The following is a 24856-nucleotide window of genomic DNA, read 5'->3' on the forward strand; positions in this document are numbered from 1 at the left end:
GCCACAAAAACATTTTATTTATAATAATATGAGGAAAACAAAACGTGATTCAAGCAACAATTGAAAAATAATCTACTAACGCACTGGAGATTCCCACAAAGGACTAACCGCGCACGTATGTCCAACAAATGCTTTTAGATCGACATTATAACAAAAAAAATACCTCCCAACGAAAAAAGCAAGGGTTACATGATCGTTTTGAATAAATCAAATTACTTGTACTGATTTCTTAAAAAATCATTATTATCTATACATACTTATATATTTTTTTACATTTAAATCTTTACATTTATTACGCCTAGCGTACTCTGACGCGTATCAAAAAAATCTCTATGCATTTTTAAACAAATGCAAACTTGCACATCCCATTGGAGCCAACTAGGCCCCAATATTATAAAAATAAGCTGAGAGAGGCAACCCTTGCCAGATCTTGTTATTTTTCAGTAGACAAGCAAACTGATATATCTAAATATTCATATAGTTCTTCAGGACGATATATGGAAAGTAAATATCATAATTATATTCTTGAGACGATTCAATCAGAATGAAATCAGCAAAGGGAATAAGTATATTTATGTTACTTTCCATATAACATGCTTCTACTATTCTAGTGTTTAATAAATTAAGACTGTCACCAGTTCAAACTGACAACATTCCTTTTCAATGTTTGCATTTTTTATATGTATACATATTTAAGTAACAAAACAACCATTTTAAATAAGATATCTGAACCAAAACACGAAAAATCTATTACATGGCATAAAGTAAAAAATAAACTTACTGGGGGGTCAAATTACGGCTTACTTTTATACCTACCTACTTACTGTAGCAAAATCGATACCTAATCGTTTTTTTTGGCGAAAACAGACAAGTATTTTGCAATAAGTAGGTAATTACTTACAGAAATCAACTTGCAAGAAATTATTTACTTATTTATTTTCGTCTAAAAGTTAAAGTACTCGTGAACTTATCTGTTGGTAATTAGATTTATAATGCTCTAGTGTTTTCATAAAAATATCAATAACTCGATTGACATTGTTCATATAAAGTAATTTGTCCTGAATCTGAACCCATTTTGAGATATAAAAAATTAAGTCATTATTTAACACCATTTTTTTTTACCACGCCAATAGTTTAAATAGGAAAATTTGAAGTCACTCAGGAAGAGGTTGGACCATGCCTGGCCAGCGAAACCAAAATACAGCAACATGTGAAGTGTAGGATAAGAAACTATTTGTCCTATACTTATTTTAAATCCTATTACAAAACAAAAATAAATAACAAAAATAAGTTACATCAACATTGACATCACGTTAATTCGTACAACATCAATTATGTTATTTTATATTATTTTTTAATAAATATTTTATATAATTTACAAATCAGTACAAAACACCGATATCCCAGACCACGTAATCCCTTCGCTTAAACCGACAAGTGCGCTCACGCAGGTTTAAGTTAAATCACCTCCAAAACAATATTATTTTAAAAAGACGTAGTATTTTAACAGCCCATTGGTATATTTTAATAAGCCACTGTTTTTAACAGTAGTCAGTAATTTTATTACAATATATTTTCATACGAGGAACCCTAAAAAATCAAACAGTCTATACATTCTTCTTTAACTAGTCTTTAAACAGACTCAAAAGTAAATTAACTTTTCCTAGGAAAAAAAATGACCAAAACGAGTTTGATTTACAACTAAGATTAAATCAGACTACGACACTAACGTACAATATTGCACTCTGTACGACATAGGTTTGGAACTAAAACCGTTGTTCCACCCATCCCGGCTGCTGGGATGCAAGCTCTTGCACTAAACCAAACAAAAATGCCTACCCTCAATAAACACATTTGTTTTCTTCGAAGAAATGTGAAATTTCAGGTGTTTTCAATGAAAAAATAATCATTAATGTTATTAAGAATAGTAACTACATTATACATGTTTATAGTAATGGCAGTCGGAAGGATATTAAGTATTATTGTCCACGTGCGTGCATCCCTACAGCAGTCGGAACGGGCGTTTATACCAAAGTTAAGCTACATTTTGGCAGACTATAATAAATAATTATTAACAAAATCGAAACGTGGCGCTCCGGGTTGTGCCTCTCAGCATGCGAATCTTTACAGCCTTACAATATTTCTTTCCTAGAAAGGGAATTAAATAGGTGTATCACCAGCCTTAACATCGCCTCCCGATTTACAAAGAAATATTCACTATACTCTAGCAATTAGTATAATTAATTCAATGTGAAATGGGCTTATCCGGTTCGGCGACAGTTCTAAACAGAAATTACATTAAATTGAGGCTTTTACTAAACAATGTACACTTTTCAGTATTAAACGTATCGTTCCGACAGATGTTACTAATTAATCTGATACATAAATTGAAGTACCGAATAGAAAAAGTTGTAAAAAAGAAGTAGAAGGAAGACTGATAATAATGTAAACGACACACAAAGCGGAAGATACAGCACTCCTCAGTACAGCTTATACAATCCACTGGGAAAACCACTCATTTTCACGATACCTGTTGTACCGACGAAGCCTTATTTTTTTAAGAGCAGACAATAAATAACATTTAATTCTACCATCTAAAAAGAAATCTTATAACGATTTTTTTTTCGATATTCCTATACAAAACGTACCCAAAGACATCCCTAATGGGAGAAGCTAAATGACTTGGAAAATGTCACCCTATTGTTCATATTATCTTAGGCCTCATCCATTTATATTGCACTGTCCATTTTATCGATAAAACCAACACTGGAAGTATAGGGCTGTCGTGCACGAGACCAATTTTGTGAGGTAAAAGACTTACATTGGTCTAATGTAAGTAGAATAATAAATGGTTTCGCAATGGTGGCCTTGATAGCGAGTATAGCTTTAAACGGCCAAGATTGTGGCTATTGAGAATAAGTAAGCAGCAATGTAAAGACAGTTAAGATTAAAATTTCAAGAAGGGCCCCTGTCAACTGTCGCTAAGCATTATCGTCCATTTCGTTACGTAAACATTGGAAATAGCACGATTCCACAGTTTGAAATGAAATCCGATTAGGTACCTAGTACCGGCTCATCATACAGCAAAGCTCAAACCTTGTCCCAATAAATGTGACATAGCTGTGACGTTTTGTCACATTTCAGCAGTAATCATTTCCGTTCATCAATACAATCAATCGTATTAGAACGACCGTGTAAGGTCTGTTCTGTATGAAATTCACTGAAATAGACTGCTGTTCTACAATGCATTATGAATCGGGCACTTTTCCGATGAATTATTAACATGATTTGTGGAAAATTGACTGCGACACCCCGGGTGGGAATCACGTATAACTTTTGTAAAGTTGGTCGGTACGCCCATTACATCCAGCATTTTTTTTATCAACATCAACGGTACAATCTATCTAAAACTACGATTGAAGGCATGGAAGTCTAGTTTGCAACAGTCTGTCTCGTTATTGTAGCTTAATATTTACAGTGAAAGATACTTCTTGCTTTTGAATCATTACATGTTTCAGTCACAGCTTTATCAGGACGACACTATATCATTCTTATGAGGTTGTAGCCTAATTAGTAATTAACATCTCACGAATAAATTTAAAGTTATACAAAGTTGGAAAATTACTACTTAAAAGAGCAATATTGTTTGTAGCTATAGTCTTGGGTGGATAACCCACCAATAATGGTATCTATTATTGAAGGCAATGAGTATACATGATAATGGTCAGTACTACAAGTTCACAGTCTCTATCTGTGTAATAGAAGTAGGAAGATTGCACTGAGAAAGTTGACAGACGCGTTACACGCTAACACTGTAAATCGGTTTTACAAAATACTATTTTACTCTTATGGCAATGCTAAGATGTTAATAATATAATTTAGTTCTATTACAGCATGTTGCAGGCACCTCAAATCCAAGGGCCCAAGTTGGAATCGGCTTCCCAGTCAGAAGTGCCGAGAAGTCGAGTCTCTGCTCTGTACAAGTCCGAGTCACAGCCTCCGGATTAATAGAAATTCCATTGTCTATTAACAGTTATCTCTAGTTTACAATAATAGCTAAGGAACCCTATTGCAAGCGTGTTTAACGCGCTTGGCGGGCGTTACATTACCTCAACATTGACGTTCAAAATAGAACAGAATATGTCAATGTTCGTGTAGAGATCGATAAATTAGTCGTCCGTATGCATACTACAGCATTATCAATTTATACAATCAATAGATTTACTCTACAAACTTTAAAATAGTTTGGAACACTAGCCCGCTGTTGGAATAGTGCACAAATGTAATAATGTATTTAAAAAAAACATAAATAAAAATCTAAGAGGACTATACACTATTGAGGGTGCTAGTATTTGAAACTGCCCGACTATCAGCCGCAGAGACAGTGACCTTAAGGTCTTATATCGTTGGACCCACTTTCTCATTCGAGGATATCTTCCAAAGCATGAAGCGAACAAGATTTAACTTGGCCAGCACAGTGCTGCATTCCATGCTCAAGTTGTACTTATGTTGACATCCTCAAGTGAGAAAATGGGCATCAGTCCCTTAATTCGATTGAGATCCGGAAAGAAAATCGAGTGATTTCTCGAGAAGAAAACTGAAAAGGGATACATACTATTTTGAAGCTAGTATTCACTTAGTGAAACTATTAGAACGATATAGCAACCTCAAGGTGTATTATAAATGGTGGTGTTATCTGCTGCGCTTCACTTGTCGAGTTCCTTCGCGAGACGCCCCTCCAGCGCTTGGATCTCTTCTTCTAGCTCCTGCTTCAAAAGAAAAGCATTTATTTAGCAGGGCAACAATTATGGCTGTTTTAACAGCATGCTGATTTCATCATGCATACTCCGCACGTTACAATGAATAGTTGTAAAAACGCGTGCGGCGCATACCCGCATGCGTGATCAAATCCGCATGCTGTTAAAAACAGCCAATGGACCGATTACGTGACGTTTTTGACGTTTCACATGTCAACAACTATCACTGTCAAAGTGTAACGCAAATTTGTTAGTTCCAAAAGTGTCTACATTGGCGCTGTTCTTTTTCCATATGTTTGTGTAGTATCGTACAACGCTAGTGTATTGCCACGTTAGCCTGTGATAGGGGCTCTATTCAATTCTATTCTATTCTCATAGGGGGTGAAGTTCCTGTACGTGGCTCTCTCGAGTGGAACCTTTGTACATATCCCCATGATTTCAGCTCAGCCAGCCTAGCTCCCGAGTAAACTGGAGTAGCAGGCCTGGGTGTTGCAATAGCTAAAGTAGGCGCTCTGTTGGTCCAAGAATAGATAATCTTGTTTCTGTAGTAGGTGGACAAGCTAACAGAATATGTTCAACCATCTCATCTACTTCCTTACATGTCCTACATAAGGGACTAGTTGAGTTACCTATGGTATATAAGTGTTTATTCACGCAACAATGTCCTGTTATTAATCCTACCATTAATGATATATTACTACGGGACAGGTTGAGTAAGTAGCGTGTAAGTTTATGATTGTGTGATACAATAAACGCTATAGTTTGTCTGATAGGGGCTCTGTTATACTTACATCGTCTGGATAGACGTTGTAGGCGGTCGCGTTTGACGCTGATGAGCCCACGTTCATCCTCTCCACTCCGACGCTAAATACCTGAAAACAACACATTCATTCACAATTCTGTCTCATCATCATTGCTATTGTTATCGTTGACATTATTGATTTGCAACATATCTATCATCACTAAATTGTATAAAACAAAGTCACTTTCTCTGTCCCTTTTTATGCTTAAATCTCTAAAACTACGCAGTTATTTTGATGCCGTGGGGCGTCCCACGCTTGCGGGATCATGTTCTTATACTTCATATTCTTCAGATAGTACTGGAAGTGTAAACTTACATCATCGGCTGTATTAGCCCGCGACGGCAATGCTGAGCTCAGTCCATCGAAGTTAAAAACCTAAGAAACAAAAACATGGTTAGTTATATCATTGACAAGTATTATATTGGTGCAAGTCACTTTAAGTACTGCCCTGCGCCTGCACCTGACTTTCTCGAATGGAGCGTTTGTGCTTATCCCACATATCTACTTATCTATATAGATATACAGACCTACAGGTTTCCTCACGATGTTTTCCTTCACCGTAAGATCGACAGTATACATTGAACTTAAATTCCAAAGAACTCATTGGTACATGTCAGCGCCGGGATTCGAACCAGCATCTCTGGCGTGAGAAGCGGGCGCTTTCCCGACTGAGCTACCACCGCTGGAGTTAACGTTTCATTAGGTTCAATTACGACGACCTTCGGTAGCCGGTAGTGGCTGGATGAGGAAGGCCGAGGACCGAGTGTTGTGGCGCTCCTTGAGAGAGGCCTATGTCCAGCAGTGGATGATTATTAGCTGATGATGGTGTGCGGTAACCTTTAGGTAGTTTGTCCACCGCACGCCGTCAACGTCACGTCAGGAAAACGAAATGACGTCGCCGAAGTAGCGGTACTTTTTACATTTTACTTAGCCGCGTGCCCACCGCACATCGGTCACGTCGCCGTCAAGTCATGCTAAACTCGACGTGAGCCGCGAGCACAGGATTCGATACTATTTTCGAATCTTCACAAACATATGGAAAAAACAAATGCCACTTTTGGAACAAACAAATTTTCCTTACATTTTGACAGTGACATTTGACGATACGCAACGTGCTCGCGGCTCGGAAATAATCTCGTTCACGTCACTTGGCGTTGACGTCGTGTGGTGGACAAACGACGTAGTGACGGCATACTCACGTCGTCCGTAGTCCTGGGCCACGTGGGAGACCGCGGCATGGCGCCGTAGCGCGCCGTCGTCGCGCGGTACGAGTCCGAGAACAGGTCCGATTGCACTGCAACACAGAACGAGATATTGTCAACTTACGTACGGTCAGCTGCATAAGTAGCTATACACTTCTGTACCCTGTCAAACTGACGAACCGCCAATGTTTCAATGACTTGATAGGCGGTTTAAGATTGACAAGGTACAAAAGGGTCTAGGTCAGAGAACAGATATGATTGCACTGCAACACAGAACGAGATATTGTCAACTTACGTACATGATACATAGGGGTAATATGCACAAGCGATGGTTTACAAATAACTCATTGGTGCATGTCTGGGGCGGGATATGAAACCGCTTCTCTGCCGCGTAAACGACTGCTCTACCAGCGCTCGAGGTGTTGTAAACTGTACCTTCTATCAAGTTACGTAAAGATGGGGTACACGAAAGGAGTCTTCTCGAGTGAAGTACCAACTATACTTTATTTTATATGCGTCCGGCCCACACTAGGCAGTCAGCGAATTACGCTATTCTGACTAACTTCTCCTTTCACCACGGTCGCAAGACGCGCTCTAGAGTCTAGTGTTTGTTACCTATAAGTAGTATAAGATCAGCTGAAAAACAGTGCTGTGGCCTTATTTTCTACAGCACATGCTGAGCTGGTGCCTTTTTGCCGTTCACAACAGCAACGTTTCTTTCGTATTGTTTCCTGTACTATTTTGTTGCTGTGAGTGTGTCAAATAAAAATTGAGATGAACGCAGCCAACACACAGTCTATGGATTGTCAACAATGTTATCTATGGCTAAAAACAGTATTGCAACATTACTATAGCATTCAACTTGTATATTGATAAATTATATTATAATAAATAGACAAATCCACTAACATCTAGGCCTTTTCAATTTCAACAGGTTGGAAGGAAGGAAGGAAGATGAGTTACTCACATTCGTCGAAGGGGTACGGGCTGAGGTCCCGGGGCTCCGGCACGGGCACCAGGTGCATGGGCTGGTGCATCTGCAGCGGCGGGTACGGGAGCGGCTGACTCGGCGCCGGCGGCACCGCCTGAGAGAGATGAGACGTTAGGAACATACGCACCAAAAATATCTATAGTATGGCCATTAGCCGCGTATCCACCTATCGAACGCCTCGGCGAGGCATGCCTCGGGTTTGGGTGCGTATTGCGACGTATAAAAACGAAATGTATAATTTCACATTAATAACGTTCACAACATATAATTAACGTTACGTATAACAACAAAATCTATATTTTCATAAGGTATAAGATTCAATTGGTATAACGTACATTTTATATAAAATCAAAATATATAATACTTACGAGGACTAATATCAATTCGTATAACATACATTACGTATATCGATTAAAATATATACTATCATTTAGTATAAAGTTCATAATCTGTGTTTAATTCCCCAACACCGTCAAACCCCCTAGCACCAAAACCTAAAGATAGGTGCGACGACGAGCAAAGCGCGGAGGAGCGTGTTAGGTGCACATGTTCGTCGAAACCAAAGCGGAGCGCAGCGAAGCGGAGCGGAGCGTCTCCACACATAGCGCCAATAATAATAATAATGTCAAAACCCCTAGTACCAAAACCTAAAGATAGGTGCGACGACGAGCAAAGCGAAGAGGAGCGTGTTAGGTGCACATGTTCGTCGAAACTAAAGCGGAGCGCAGCGAAGCGGAGCGGAGCGTCTCCCCACATAGCGCCAATAATAATAATAATGTCAAAACCCCTAGTACCAAAATCTAAAGATAGGTGCGACGACGAGCAAAGCGAGGAGGAGCGTGTTAGGTGCACATGTTCGTCGAAACTAAAGCGGAGTGCAGCGAAGCGGAGCGGAGCGTTCCCCCCACATAACGTCAATAATAATGATACGACAATCTTTTATACTTTTTGTGCATTATACATTATGATAATTATATCCGTTGTAGAATATATGTTATAAACGTTATGCATTTTAATCGTTATAACAATTGAAATTATACTTTTTGAACGTTATTCTTTACGAAATTATGTATTTAGTAATTATGCCTTTCGTTTGTTATGCACAGTGATCGTTATACTTAATAAATTTATATCATATGGGCGTATACCTTGTGAATGTTATACCATTCGTTTTTATACCTCGTATTACTTACCCCTCGGGTTTGCTAGAACGCGATCCAATGCTCGGTTTGTATGGTTGGTTTAAACTATTCAATAGATTTTGATGCGGTTGTTAAATAATAATTAAAAAAAACTGAATTTCCACAGAAAAACTTTTTTGGGAGAAAACCAACTTACCACTTGATTATGTTGCGTCACAGCCAGCAGGCCGGTGTACTGTCCAGCCATCTTGTTGTAGGGCATATTGGCCGCGATATTGGGCGGGAGACTGGCTATAGGTGGCGCCATGTTGGCTTGCAGATTGGAGTGGAGGGGAGCCTCAAACATCAGACCGTTCTGGTTCAGATTCATCCCGTTGAGCATCTGGCCGTTCATTATGTTCGGTGCCGGAAACGTCCTGTGGTGTGATAGATAGATAGATAAATATTATTTACTTAACACAATATATAGGTACACAACACAAGGTTACACGGAAAGAGGGATTGTTTGATGGGTGCGTATTGCGACGTATAAAAACGAAATGTATAATTTCACATTAATAACGTTCACAACATATAATGAACGTTACGTATAACAACAAAATCTATATTTTCATAAGGTATAAAATTCAATTGGTATAACGTACATTTGATATAATATCAAAATATATAATACTTACGAGGACTAATATCAATTCGTATAACATACATTACGTATATCGTTTAAAATATATACTATCATTTAGTATAAAGTTCATAAAACATACTAACATATAACATAATCTGTGTTTAACCTGTATTAACCCATAATCTGTGTTAACCCAACACCGTCAAACCCCCTAGCACCAAAACCTAAAGATAGGTGCGACGACGAGCAAAGCGAGGAGGAGCGTGTTAGGTGCACATGGTCGTCGAAACCAAAGCGGAGCGCAGCGAAGCGGAGCGGAGCGTCTCTCCTCTTAGCCCCAATAATAATAATGCTGTGAAAGCCCCTAGTACCAAAACCTAAAGATAGGTGCGACGACGAGCAAAGCGAGGAGGAGCGTGTTAGGTGCACAATGCACATGGTCGTCGAAACCAAAGCGGAGCGCAGCGAAGCGGAGCGGAGCGTCTCTCCTCTTAGCCCCAATAATAATAATGCTGTGAAAGCCCCTAGTACCAAAACCTAAAGATAGGTGCGACGACGAGCAAAGCGAGGAGGAGCGTGTTAGGTGCACATGTTCGTCGAAACCAAAGCGGAGCGCAGCGAAGCGGAGCGGAGCGTTCCCCCCACATAACGTCAATAATAATTAAAAAAACTATACGACAATCTATTATACTTTTTGAGCATTATACATTATGATAATTATATCCGTTGTAGAATATATGTTATAAACGTTATATATTATGAATATTATGCATTTTAATCGTTATATCAATTGAAATTATACTTTTTGAACGTTATTCTTTACGAAATTATGTATTTAGTAATTATGCCTTTCGTTTGTTATGCACAGTGATCGTTATACTTAATAAATTTATATCATATGGGCGTATATCTTGTGAATGTTATACCATTCGTTTTTATACCTCGTATTACTTACCCTTGTTTGATAACTGAGATGTTTTGAATATATCGCTATAACATAGGTAATGCAAAGGTAGGATCATATTTGTACTTGTTTGTTTTCATATCACATAGTTGATGAATCAGGTTCTTAGGGTCACTGTCCTGATTTAGTCTGCATTCCCAGTAGGTAAACTGTTCACTCGTTACATATCGCACGCGCGGAAATGGCCAAGACTGCGCAATTTGTGAACACTCGGCATATTAAAGGCAAGCCTTACCTTTTGGAATCATACGCAACGGACGTATCACATTAAATATTCTTTGTATAGAAACAACACAAGGGCGTCCACTGCATTGGCATTGCCGACGCCGTTTCTCCATGCATTTATTAAAATTCGTGTGCTCCGATACGTAAGATATCGATAGGTGGACGCTTACCTTTAACCGGTACACCGCTAACTCAGTCAGCTAACAGCTTATCTACTGGGAACGTACATATATCTTTAGGATCTACCGCAGTGACTCACGTGGTTGGTATAGGCTCGTGCGGGGGCGGCTGCTCAGCAAAGTCCACGGCCATGGGCGCCATCGGCTGGGCCGCCATTACTGGTTAGAGAGAAAAATACATTATTTTTATTATAAAATAGTAATTTCGGGGGAAAATGTTGGTAAAGGAGTGTAAATTAACGAGATCATAGTTTTTAAAATTTATTAGTAGGTACAAACGTATAAATAGTAGGTAGGTAGGTACTTCTTGAGTTTATTCGTTCAAAACATTCATACACTCATAAATAGAAGCATCTCATACAATTAGTACCTATACATATTATTCTGAAATTTGATTTTAATTTCAGCACAATATTATGTTTATTATAGGTACCTACTAACAGTATGCTAGTAGCTTTTATGATATGTAAAATTAACATCCATATTTTTTATGAAACATTTATGACATTTATGATCTTTAATCCATTCCATTTACGACGGGGTGCTATTGATTTTTGTTTACATCGAACTTGCTGTAAACTGTTTGAATAAGCCGAGGCAAAAGGAATATTAAAGTATCAGCCGCTACTAGAGCTTTCATGAATATTTAAACCGAATCAAACAGTTGATTTGTCACTCCTTTGATTACTGGGAATTATGGTCTTTTATCTAATAATTATGTATTTTACATCAATATTGGTTTTGTTTTACATTGATCTTGACATGTGATCGGAACATAACCTTGATATTGAAACAAACAGTATTATATTACATTTAAACCTTCAGCAGCAAAATTTGTAGTTACAGAATTGAACAACAATGACTATTTGATGCCTTCTCCGAAATCGACCAAACATGACCGAGCCATACACTTGAAGTGCAACCCAGGAGAAGAGTTATATATCATGCAATCGGTGTGTTTTAACTTGATTTTCGGCTCGCGCGGTAGCCGCGCTCAGTCGATACACAGCTTCAGAATATGACCATGTCTGGCGTTCACGAATGGGTCAACCCATAACCAGGCGTGGCAAGGTGTAATTTTATTAAAGTACAAAATAAATATAGAACTTTACGGGTGTCAGCTAAAGCAAGCTAAAGTTAAAATATGCGAATGATAAAAAAACTATGCTAAATTAACAGATTCTGAACGGTTCATCAACAGTCGATTGTCCCGCGATTAAGTGACGTATCGTTCTATTGGCGAGACAACCGACTGTTGATAAACCGTTCAGAATCTTAGTATCTGAGAAAAAAAAACAGAACAAAGTACTTACACGGAAGTCTGAAGTTGTTGATATGCTGCTGATTGTTGTTCCCTATCGGGTAGGCGGGGTATAAGGTCGGCAGCGGCAGCGGCGCGGGCGCAGGCCGCCCGGCCACGTTCATGAAGGCGAAGTTGCCGTTGCACGACACAGGCGTCGGCGGCGGCGGCGGCTGCTGCGAACGGTACCTAGGCGTGGAAAAAAAGTATAGGTTAGAATAGAAGGCGTAAGACTTTAGTCAGTTAGAAAGCAAATAGTAAAGCCTACAAGAAAAACTATACAATAAATTAACAATAGAAGGGTTTATCGCTAGCGATCTCTGGGACAGCCATACCAAACCAAATTATTTGATTGTCATCTTAAGCCCCAGTTTCACCATACTCTGTTAGATAACAAGGGATTAGTTGTTGACTTTTGACACATTTGTGAAGAATTTGGCCCTACTTGCACAAACATATTAAATCTAGATTTACTTAGTGTCAAATCTCGATTTAAGAAATGTCAGTCCATATAAAATTTGACACTAAACCGAGATTCAACACTAAATCGAGATTTAATACTAAATCGATATTTAACACTAAATCTAGATTTAACACTAAATCTAGATTTAACATGTTGCAGTGGCCCTTAATGTGGAAATGACGTATTATTGATGGCATTACAATGTAATGTATACAATATGTTTAATGAAGAAGACCAGCCAGCCAAACCTACAGTCCACGCATCAATCAACCGGGGTGTTAATGATCTAACAGGCTATGGTGAAACTAGGCATTAATGTTATTTAAATGAGATGGCATTATTTGGTGAATAGTGTGAATATCGTTCGCAATGCTGCACTAGCTCGGATTTCGAATCATTCGTTAATTTAAAAAAAAAAAAATCATAAAAAGAGTCAATGAATACGCATTTGCATAAATGTAGGTATATTAATCATTCGCTCTGGTCCGTTCACACATCAATTTCATAAGAATTAACCTTATTACAATGACTCAAGGTTCTATTTCTGTATGTCATATGCGTCGGTATTCGTCAACTGAAATCCGGTACAAGTAGATGAAATTGCTAAAAATTAAAGGAGCAGCTAATATAAGTACATAGGTAGTTAGGTACAATACCTTAGTAGATTATTGTGTTACTGATAAATACCGATGATATAATAATAATATGAGTACCACATTATAATGTATTTTTCAGTTTTTCAAAACATAACCTGAAAACTGAAAATGTGGATTCTTCTAGCAAAAACTGTGATACGACCGGGAATATGCACTCTAATGCTACCATAACTTACATAATTTATGAACTCTGCTATCCACCCAAACACCAAACAATAATACTTCTTAAACAACACAGAAAAAATATTCGCAACAACTGAAAAATAATTCGCACCGCGTTGTACAAACAAATCTAACGTACTAACTGCCATAAGTACTCAAAGTCGCTTAATCATCATTTCATTAGCTTAAGGGTCAGCGTGCACTGTGATTTTTTCACGACACTCTGCAACACGATTTAAAAGTCGCACTATTCTTAATTATACACTCCCGGGCAATGAAAAATTTCCATTCAGGAAATCATCAAATTACTCCTAAACGAAAAAAAACTAACTTAATGACACCTTCTGCAATATTTGAGTACATTTAACGGCGCATCAGAATAATACGAACTAAAAACGTAAATGTTTTGTTAAAATTTCCTATTAAATGTTTTTAAAAAGTTCGGCGTTTTGTGTCTGCATTTTTAAGTGGAACTGTTTCTTTGCTCGTGAGTGTACTTTCAACAACAAAAATTGCAAGACGGCGCCGGTCCTTATTAAAGATTTATAAAATGAAATATTTACGGTTAAACGCAAGCAATAAAAATCATAACAGATTCAACGTTTTTCCTAAAACTGCCACATTTCAGTCTCTCTTCATGCTTATGCATTTAGAACCTACCTCCCAATACCCAGTAGCTAGAATGTTGTACCTAATGCTATTATTACAACCATATTTTTGTAGTTACGAGGCATCAGTAAAGGCACAATTATTATTATTACAATGATCTATTAGAAAGCTGTCTCAATGCCTATGATTATACGCTTATGTTGTATAGCTGTTCCCGCGCGCTTCGCTTCGCCTTAAAAAGTTTTCCCGTGGGAATTCCGCGATAAAAAGCCTATGTTCTTTCCCAGGGTCTAGACAGTATGTATACCAAATTTCATTCAAATCCGTTCAGTAGTTTTGGCGTGAAAGAGTAACAGACAGACAGACAGACACAGTTTTAGTTAGGATTATAATTATATTTCTAGTGGTGGTTATAATTGACATAAAATCTACCAAAAATTGTCCAATTAATAAACATTGTCTTGCTATAAAATAATATGAAACCGGCTTATGCTGGAGCGAGTATAATATTTTGCTGTCTCGACAATACGAGTATGGCTTGCCTTATGCTTACCTATCCATATCACATTACAATGCCACGTAGGCATAGCTTATCTTATTATTACCAGAATTCGGACGGGATGAGGACTAAATCAAATAAGTTTCTAAGGAATTATGACATAATTTGTATCACAGAAACTATATAAAACGCTACTACAGTATGGATTTTTCTGTCTAAAATGCAGTCTGCCAATTTCGCCTTATGCCAAAATGCAATTTAAAATAAGCGTTTCGCCGTAGATTAGTTTCCTCATATGGCCTATTTCGCGATACGTACGACTATATTATGGCAATACCCATTTCTCGATTTGACTATGTCGCAATAGGTCAAATTCTCCCGTATTGCCTATTTAGCAACAAAAACTTCTCGTCAGGGAGGTTATAGGAGTGAAACGCAAAATGGGGAAGGAATCGAGCGGTCAGATAGATAACTAAACACGAATTTATTGAAAAATTGTTTACCTACATCATAGCGGACTCCAGAACCTTCATATAAATAAGCTAAAATTTTCCTAAATACAGTTTACATCAGTGAAGACACGACTCGTGAACCGAATATTATCTCAGTTATGAAATAGATTAATATACAAAAATTTAAACCCTTTAGTGCCAATAAAAACATTATATTTATATTATATATTTAACCTTTAATTTCTCCAACAACCTTAACCCCAACATCTCAGTGCGTAGGGGTGCCGACACATTAGCAATTAACAATCGCTCAACTGTCAAACATCTGTCAGATCCATAAAAGTTACGTCAAATCGACGAGCGACCACCACGCCACCTAAGGTTGCTAATGTTCAGATTGTTCAGTGGTGACAATCCCACTGTAGGATAACATCTGCGTACCCGCAGGATCTTGCGCTAGCTACACTCGACATCGCCATGCGTATAATACATTTGTCCTTCCTTGGCACAAAAGGTAAACAATATAATATGTCATATTTGTCTTTTTAATCAAAATATTATTAAACAAATAAACTACGGCCAAAATAAATGGTTTAATAACGAGATTCATCATTTTTGCTAGTAAGTATTTCATTGGTTGTTATTTTTATTTAAAAACATAGTTTTCAAATAAATTCAAATAAAACGACACAAAGAATGTTTACCTTTTGAGCCAAGTAAGAATGAATACAGCACACCTCCTTAACATTCTACTAGCTACACCAATGATCCTCACCTCTCGCGCTCCTCCTCCGAATGAGCGAAGGTGCACTGGTTCCCTCGAGGGCAGTAGGAGCGTGCGGCCGCGTCCCGACACATGGACACCTTGTATTTGCCGTGCGTCGGGGTGCCCGTGCCTTGTGGGGACGGGAGACCTGTAGGATAATACGGCTGTTAGAGATGGATAGACATCAAAGTAATTCTCATCTTCATCATCAGCCTATAGCAGTCCACTGCTGGCCGTAGGCCTCGCCCAAAGCACGTCACTGGATGCGATATTTTGCTTTCCGCATCCAATCATAACCAGCCACCTTTCGCAAGTCGTCACCCCATCTAGCCGGAGGACGTCCCACACTACGTTTGTATGTCGCGGCCTCCACTCCAGAACACGAAAGTAATTTTATAAAGGTTGAAAGTTTTTATCTTCGGAATAAAATGCAATAACTTTGTATTTTGTTAACTTATAGTCAAGTCACGTGTTTTTGACCAATGGTTAAGTTAACTACGGATCAAAAAACTGTCCCTAACGTGGTTACAGGGTCATTATAAGTCTTAGTTTGGGGTCCAGACATTATATATTTTACACACAGACAGACGCGGGAAGCGACTATACTACAGTACTGACTGGGGTGCTCGGGGTGCTTGTTGTGGTTGGGGTCGCGGCCGCTCTGCTGCAGGTAGTGGACTAGCCCGGACACCCCCTCGCGTACATACACACAGACAGACGCGGGAAGCGACTATACTACAGTACTGACTGGGGTGCTCGGGGTGCTTGTTGTGGTTGGGGTCGCGGCCGCTCTGCTGCAGGTAGTGGACTAGCCCGGACACCCCCTCGCGTACATACACACAGACAGACGCGGGAAGCGACTATACTACAGTACTGACTGGGGTGCTCGGGGTGCTTGTTGTGGTTGGGGTCGCGGCCGCTCTGCTGCAGGTAGTGGACTAGCCCGGACACCCCCTCGCGTACATACACACAGACAGACGCAGGAAGCGACTATACTACAGTACTGACTGGGGTGCTCGGGGTGCTTGTTGTGGTTGGGGTCGCGGCCGCTCTGCTGCAGGTAGTGGACTAGCCCGGACACCCCCTCGCGTACATACACACAGACAGACGCGGGAAGCGACTATACTACAGTACTGACTGGGGTGCTCGGGGTGCTTGTTGTGGTTGGGGTCGCGGCCGCTCTGCTGCAGGTAGTGGACTAGCCCGGACACCCCCTCGCGTACATACACACAGACAGACGCGAGAAGCGACTATACTACAGTACTGACTGGGGTGCTCGGGGTGCTTGTTGTGGTTGGGGTCGCGGCCGCTCTGCTGCAGGTAGTGGACTAGCCCGGAGACCACCTCGCGTAGGGACGACAGGATCTCGCTCAGCTGCTGCCAGGTCGGGCTCTTCGCGTCTGAGGGGTATACAGGGTGTTAATAAATGGGTTGAAAGTCAAGAAGTGCCGGCATAAAAAAAATGTTTATTAGGGAAATCGTTTTCAGTGATACTATGGTCTTGTCTTGCTGCTGTTAGCTCGGTCTCTTCGCGTCTGAGGATTATACAGGGTGTTAAAAACGGTTTAGCGACGAAAGTCAATTTGAAAGAATAAAATGATATAGATAAAGAGGGGTAAAAATAGGTTTGCAACGAATACAAGCGGTTTCACCATAAACGACAATCTGACTAGATAATCCTTTCACCATCCCCTAGACTAGCCTTTGTGCCTGTCTTCCGATCCGACACTCTAAGAAAGAACAGTATAAAACTAAACATTGTATTACCACGAAGTCTAAATATTTTGGACCAGTACGGTGTTCAGAATAAAATACCGTTAGTTTTATCAAGAATTTCACTATGCTAAACATCAGACAAACACTGATTTTTCATGGTAAGGCCTACAACATCATCAAAACTTACCCGTATGAGCGTCAACCTGCGCCAGTCGATCCAAATGCATGCTCATAAGCAGCAGCCTGGCCGGATCGCCCGTCCTTTGCAACGCTATAAACAACTCTTGCACCGACTGAGCGAAACTCTGGGGCGTCTGCAACTTGTCTATTATACTCTGCATGTGGCTCTTATGTGCCGTATCGCCGTATAACAACGCACTCCATTGTTCTGGGGCTATTCTGAGGCCGGCTTCGGTAGCTATTTGGACGATTTGAGCGTCGTGTTCGCGACGTAAGGACTCGTACGTTCGGAATTCGTCTTTTAGTTGCATTAGGGAAGAGTCGCATTCACGTTTTGAAACCTGCGGATGGGAAGTGACGGTTAGCTTTTTATTTTTTAAGAGACCTCACAGGACAAGTCAAGTATTAAAAATACTTTCACTGATTAAAGCTGTGCAATGAATGATACTTTCATTCTTGATTTTTACAAGGGCAAATTGAATGACGGACGATGTATCGCAATCTACCTAAGCACGAACTTGGGTAGATTGCGTGATTACATTCCCAGTAGGCAAACTGTTACTTGGCCCGTGTAGTAACGCTGCAGAACAGCAAACTATGAAACCTCGGCTATTTAAGTATAATGTACTAGAACAGATAACGCGAACAAAATCTGTGTTACTCGTGAAGCAGTACGGGGCGCTCGACCAACTCGTAGATACCCATAGAACAACGCGGACTCGGATGTAGATTCCAGTGACAGGTGAATAAATGTCAAATTCGTGGTGTCGTTTCTATACGCTAGTAATATTAGTTCAATCCACTCGGCATACCAAACCGATAACAGTTCGCCTACTAATACTAACATAATAATGTAGACAAGTGCAGTGTTACCTTAAAACAAGAAGCCCTGTATAGGAGCTGGACGACATGGCCTATGCTAGTTTTGGATGCTTGAGGGAAGTGTGGCTCCAGCCGTTGTACGACAAACATCACCAGGACCTGTCAACAATACTTATATTAGAGAGAGTCGCCATTGAATCTGTTCATCATTATCATAATCTTTGGCGTATACAGCGGCCGCTACAGGGGTTCGTTATGGACGTCATTAAACTCGTTGAATGCTCTTTTCACCAATCACAGCGCAGAATTTATTTCGAATCGCGATATAGTGACGTACGTCGATAACGAACCCGTGTTCGGAAGCAGGGTAAAGATATCCTCCATATACAGTAGTAAATAGTCAAAATGGAAAAGTCTTTTCACTGCTACGAAATCTTCCAGTTGCTATCCAGAGCGTCAAAAAAGCGCCAGATCAGCATGTGCACAATAAGGCCACAGCACCGGTTTTCAGCTGGCTGTTATAAGTTCGACGCTACTATTCTATTCCTATTCTCTATAAGTAAGTAGTACTCTCGAATGGAACCTCAGAGCATATCCCGTTCAGTTCTAGATTGCTTTCCTAAGCTTGGACCATTTCCCACCACGCTTCGTCACGCTTCTGTGCAAGACAGTCATACCTTCCTAGACAGTGCGGAGCCGTCCTCCAGAGCCAGAAGCACCAGTTTGAGCACCTCCTCCTGCATGGCGGGCCCGAGGAACTGGCAGCCGCGCGCGCGCACCGCCGCCCACAGGTTTGCGCTCAACTGCTGCGGGTTCTGCGGACGACATTGGTTGGTGTCAAATGGGGTATGTTAAATTTTGGGTTTATAAAGTTTGTTTAGTAATGCGAGTTTAAAAAAAAATACAGCTTTAGATATTTCTTTGAACTCACATTATAATAATATGATCGATCAGCTTTTATTCAATGTTTGAATCAATGTCAAAACTGTATAGCTATTCCACAGGGAGAGACCTCTGAGAAACCCTAATTACATTCGAATAAGGGTAGTTTATGTTTGTATCAGATGTCTTTCCCCATGGAATGGGATATGATGAAGCTGACTGTATTTATACATGTTGCGAAAGTGGTATAGTTAGTAAGCTGAAAGCGAGTAACTAAGCTCTTCATTCGCATTGCACCAGCGTCACCAGCTTCATCTGAACAGAGCACGCTGTATGTACAGTCGAACTATAAAGTCCTGACAGTAAAAAGTGCGATTTTGCCAAGACTTTTTATCATTGTCAGTTATTAACTTACTTTAACATACAATTTAAAAATAAAATACCACTTGATAATGGGTTTTTAACGAATTTGTCCTTTAATAAATAATAATACATCGATTAAATACAGTCTGTAACAATAAGTTAGGATCCACTTCCGTTTTCAGGACTTTATAGTTTTACTGTACGCGAGAGTATCATGTGAGTACACACCTGGTGCTGCAGTATGAGCTCTGTGACGGTGCGCTCGCCGAGCGACCGCGCCGCCCGCGCCGCGCGCCCCCGCCCCTCCTCGTCCGTGATGGCGCATTGTACTAGAGTCACCAGCTTCCTCTGGATGGGGCGGGAGAGCCGGCCGCCGGTTGAACTGCTGTTCGCTGGGAATGGGTAGAAAGGAATGTTACGCTTTTGTTATTGGGGGTCACTGTCTAAGACGTAAGAGCTTGTACACAAAACTGCGTTGCGACGTCGCGTCGCATCGCAAAAACCTGCGACATTATTCAAGCATTTGTCCTTAAACACTATCAAAACAGTCGCAGTTTTGTGTACAAGTCCTAAAACAAAATTTCGAAGCGCTACTGCGCGAGCCACGACTTTGTCTGTGATGTTTGGACCTTTGGTAGAACTTTGTTGGTTCGGATTATGTCTATCACCGAATATAAAAATTGGCTGCAACAAACTCTTGTACATATAATTTCCTAAAATATCACACTATCACGTTGTATCAAACGTGCGCTGTCGTTTGTTCGTTCGTTTTTGGTCAGTATAAAGTAACTTCGTTAGTCCGTCATGTACACCACAAGAGTAAACCCTTTAGTGTGTGTGAGTGTTAACAGCCGCTGATGAACTATATGATTTTTGTCACATCGCTTTCGTTTATACGGATTGTATATTATATTATGTATCTTGAGAAACTTTGTTCGTTCTTGGTAGGACATCCGCCGTCAGGTTATTTTGGGTTATTTAGACACTAATGTCAAATTTTATTAAAGTAAATAGCGCACGCTTGATTAAAGTACTGCACTGTTTATTACTGAGATTACAGTGAAATCATTCATTCAGAATTTACTCAGAAAATACGATGAATAATGAAATCAAAGTCATACTTAATTAGTCACGCCACGTCCAGTCAAATAATTTAGTGTTCAAATCATCTTAAGATAAGCGTCGAAGCGACAGCTAGAACGAATCAAAATAGTATGTTTTATCACAAGGCCAATGTTACAGTACTGTTTATAGTCACTTAGATACAGAGGTAAGTGACAATTTATTACCGAACGATATTAGATCACTACATGTTATGAAATAAGTGTGTGTTTTTACTGGGAATAGCACGGCCAACTAACAGGACTTTATTGCATTACTTACATTTTAATTTTAAGTTTATTTAGTGTTAGCATAGGTTTTTGTATTCGGAATTACATTCAATTTTATGTAGGTATGTATTCATGTCATTGTATAAGATTATAACCCTGAGAGAGAAGTGGTAGTTTATTTAATCATGAATTCAAAGGCCAAACATAGGAATTTTCCTTTAGATAACAGTTTCAATTCACAGAAATTTCAGCCTTAAAATCTCTATAGAAATAATATAGCTGTTTAATCTTTCTCTTGTAACTATATTTATCCCAGACGGTATGTGGGTGGAAAATCAATACTTAACTGGAAGGAATTATGAAAGCTTGATCTCAGGATTTATACCTACACATAAATATAAAATGAGGCTGCTTATTGAGCTGAAACTTGTGATGGAATTATGTTCAATGTTTATGACTATAATAAAACACTATTTTGATTTTGATTTGATTTGACTAACAAATTTAAAAAAATACTTTAATTGAAAATTTTGAGAAAGATTTGAGTTTTGGGTAGTATTGCTGGCATAATTATTTATGTAGTAAGCTGACACTCTGAATTAATAATGTAAATTAGGCTACTTTGTAAAAGAAGCTGCCTTGCTAGCTACCTCTGAACCCCTTTAGGGATTACAGTCGTGATCATATGTATGTATGTATGTAAAAGAAGCCGCCCCAGTGCCGGCCAACGGAAAAACCAGCCACTCCAGTCCATTGATGTTCCATATGCCAGTGGAACTTAACAGTTTATAAGTATGGATCATTGTTATGTTACTGTTCGACAAGAATATGTCTGAAAAAGAATCTCACCATTCCCGCAGTACTTGAGGTAGGTAGCAAGCTCTTGCAGCCGGCGCACGATGAGGTCGTAGGCCGCGCGCTCGTGCTCCGGCAGCGCCTGCACGCTGGGCGGGTGGTGGGGCTGCGGCGGCGGCGGGTACCCGGCGAGTTGGAGGAGAGCTGTGTTGACCACTAGCTCGTCCTCGTCTAGCTGGATTATGGTCTGTGGGCAGATGGTTAATTTGAGAAAAAAAAACTTTTTTAAATATTATTCTAATATAAATATTATGTAAAAGGGGAGGAGAAACTGACTGACTGACTGACATATTAATGCACAGCCTAAATGGTGAAATGTAAGCACTTGAAATTTGTAAGGGACATAGCATAGGTACTGTAGAGGTGCACTAAGAAAGGAAATCCGAATTTCCTCGAGAACGGGAACGGGAGTGATGGGTCACTTAAGCACTCAATTACCTCAATAATTGGGACAAATTGTAGGTCCCTACAAGTCCCATATTATATACTCACTGATGCACTCAGAATCTTATCTAGGTTTAAACGATTTGTCAATATTACACTAGGAAAACAAACAGTTACCTGGTCAAACGGGCACTGTCGTCGGTGAAGGTGCGAGAGGCAGTGCCTGCAGATGGTGTGGCCGCAGGGCAGGCTGATGGGGCTGCGCGGGGGTGCGCCGAAGTCGCGACAACATACCGGACAGTTGAGGTAGTCTGTCCATGCCGGTGCCTGGATTGGCATTCTGCACAAAAGCAAGCCAGATAAATAAATGGGAATATTTTCTTGTGGATGCCCAAAACCGTTGATTCGGCACTCTGTAAACTGGTGTTTGATTGTTATAATATTATGATGCTAAAAGTTTCATATAATCATGAATTTTCAGCATAAAGAGCTCTACAATTTATAAATCAAAATAAGACATTTCATAATGTTCCAATAGGTAAAACAAGTGTTACAACCTTTGTGAAACAAGCCACTACTATTGTTCAATGTAATAATGATTTAGAATATAATAGAATAGGATAGGAAACACAGCACACACAGATAAATACAAACATCAATACACATTTACACTAGTACTTGGTAGAAATGGGAGGGGTAAACTTAGCTAAAGGTAGGTAATTTGAGAAAAGTATTAAGTAGCTTTACATTTTTCTAGTCTGGTCAACAAATTTTATAATGTAGGTAAACAATCTTAGGTGGAAAAACACCAAGTCTCAAATTTCTCACTATGGTTTAGTCTGCAGATATCATGATCATCATATTTACAGAAGGACAATAATATAATACAGGTACCACATGCCTAAATTACACTTCAGTCATAAATAATGATAATGTAGCTGTAAATAAAAATATAAAACAAGTATAGAACATAATAATTATATATTCATGAGTTTGTTTATCAGATTCAGTACCTATTAAATGAAATGTTGCCCATAACACTTTCAATATGACTTCAGATATATTATTGCAATGATAAGCTTAATTGAATCTAGTTAGAGATATGTATAAGAAAAACAGCTGTGTGATGATGTCTTAACCCTTTTTATGTAGGTAAGAAGGAAATAACATCATCAAAATAATATACTTAATAAATACATAGTCCAAGCATCTGATCACATCAAACTGTGATGATATCAGCCAGCAGTTCGTATCAGACACTCTTTTTTACGCTAATTCCCTACAGTTTATAGACAAGTAATTTAATAAACGGTTATACCAACATCAAATGGGGGCCTGAAATAATGTGCAAATCCTATGATACTGCTATAAATTGCGTAAAGTATGTAAAAAAGGATGAAAATTCCAAAATTATGACATTCAAAAATTGCCAGCTCGGCAAACAGCCGATTGGAATCAGATTTGTGAGGCGGTACGGTGACAATAATTACAGGAATCTCATGCAATAAAAAGAGTGGTCTGTAGATAATTTAAGGATGACCATTACCTTAAAAATAACGCGAAGACTCATCACAAAAGTAACACATTTTTAACTTCTACCCACTTCAAAACATGATCCGTCAGCAGCCGAGAATAACCATAGACAACCGTAATAATATTTTTAAGTATGAACCATGTCTATGGAAATAGAGTTATTATTAAACCTCGGAATATGGTTTGAAAATATCAAGTCAATGTATTACAAAACACCTAGGCGGATTTCAAAGTGGTTCAGAAGGCCTAGCACGGGCTAGACGCGCACGAAAGATGTCACAAAAGCTTTCCGTCGCGCGTCACTCACATCGCGCGGCTTCGAGAGCGAGTGCAACGGAAAACTTTGGCCACTATTTGAAGTGCGCATCCAGGAGGATTGTAAGGTCATCTTCACATATAAAAATATCTAAAAATAACAAATATAACCATGTTTTAATAAATAAATATTTTGTTTTGAAATTCTTTTTAATTTTGGTCACTAGTTACGTTTTCTTTTACTCCAACTATCTCTTATCCCACTATTCAGTATCCTATCATTTAGTTTCAGCCCACACAGACTTCTTAGCGAGCGCATCTCAACAGTTGTCAGACCCAGCTTTCACATCCATGCATTAGCGTAGAGACTAACACTCCCCCATGAACAGCCAAACGAGCCTTTTTAGACACGTTTTGACTCTTCATGAAAGAGTGCAAGGCCCCATTTACGTATTTTATTCCGCGTTTTCACTCTTCTTTCAATATCCCCCTAACGATAATTACGAACATTTTCAAAGGTATACAGGGTGTTGCAAAAAGGGTATACTAAGCCGAAACCTACATGTGCAGCATGGTATATCTAAGACCGAAACTGAAATCAGAATTTCAAAAGTCACATGACTTTTTACTATGCAAAATTTAAATTTTTTTTCGCGAATTTTGAAATTCTGATTTCAGTTTCGGTCTTAGATGGTTGGTATATGTTGTATGCTGCACATGTAGGTTTCGGCTTAGTATAC

At 39.3% G+C, this 24856-nt stretch overlaps 1 protein-coding gene across 2 annotated transcripts; it reads right to left on the reverse strand.

Annotated features, from left to right (window-relative positions):
* LOC105398569 (roquin-1) lies at positions 1 to 24000 on the reverse strand. 2 transcript variants are annotated; one of them, XM_048632519.1, is made up of 17 exons: positions 23875 to 24000; positions 22506 to 22668; positions 21939 to 22131; positions 19987 to 20150; positions 19191 to 19328; positions 18565 to 18672; positions 17699 to 18032; positions 17064 to 17195; positions 15805 to 15943; positions 12202 to 12377; positions 10969 to 11047; positions 9092 to 9311; positions 7730 to 7847; positions 6760 to 6854; positions 5876 to 5935; positions 5549 to 5629; positions 1 to 4766 (listed from the first exon to the last, which is right to left on the reverse strand). In XM_048632519.1, exons 2-17 carry the CDS (start codon positions 22665 to 22667, stop codon positions 4707 to 4709), a joined length of 2259 nt encoding a protein of 752 aa, XP_048488476.1. In that variant the 5' UTR covers position 22668; positions 23875 to 24000; the 3' UTR covers positions 1 to 4706. The 2 variants fall into 2 exon arrangements, with proteins under 2 accessions (XP_048488476.1, XP_048488475.1); XM_048632518.1 differs by having other exon boundaries at positions 1 to 4769.
* Positions 24001 to 24856: the final 856 nt, after the last annotated feature.

This window comes from Plutella xylostella, chromosome Z (genome assembly GCF_932276165.1).
Source record: "Plutella xylostella chromosome Z, ilPluXylo3.1, whole genome shotgun sequence".
Classification (NCBI taxonomy): domain Eukaryota; kingdom Metazoa; phylum Arthropoda; class Insecta; order Lepidoptera; family Plutellidae; genus Plutella; species Plutella xylostella.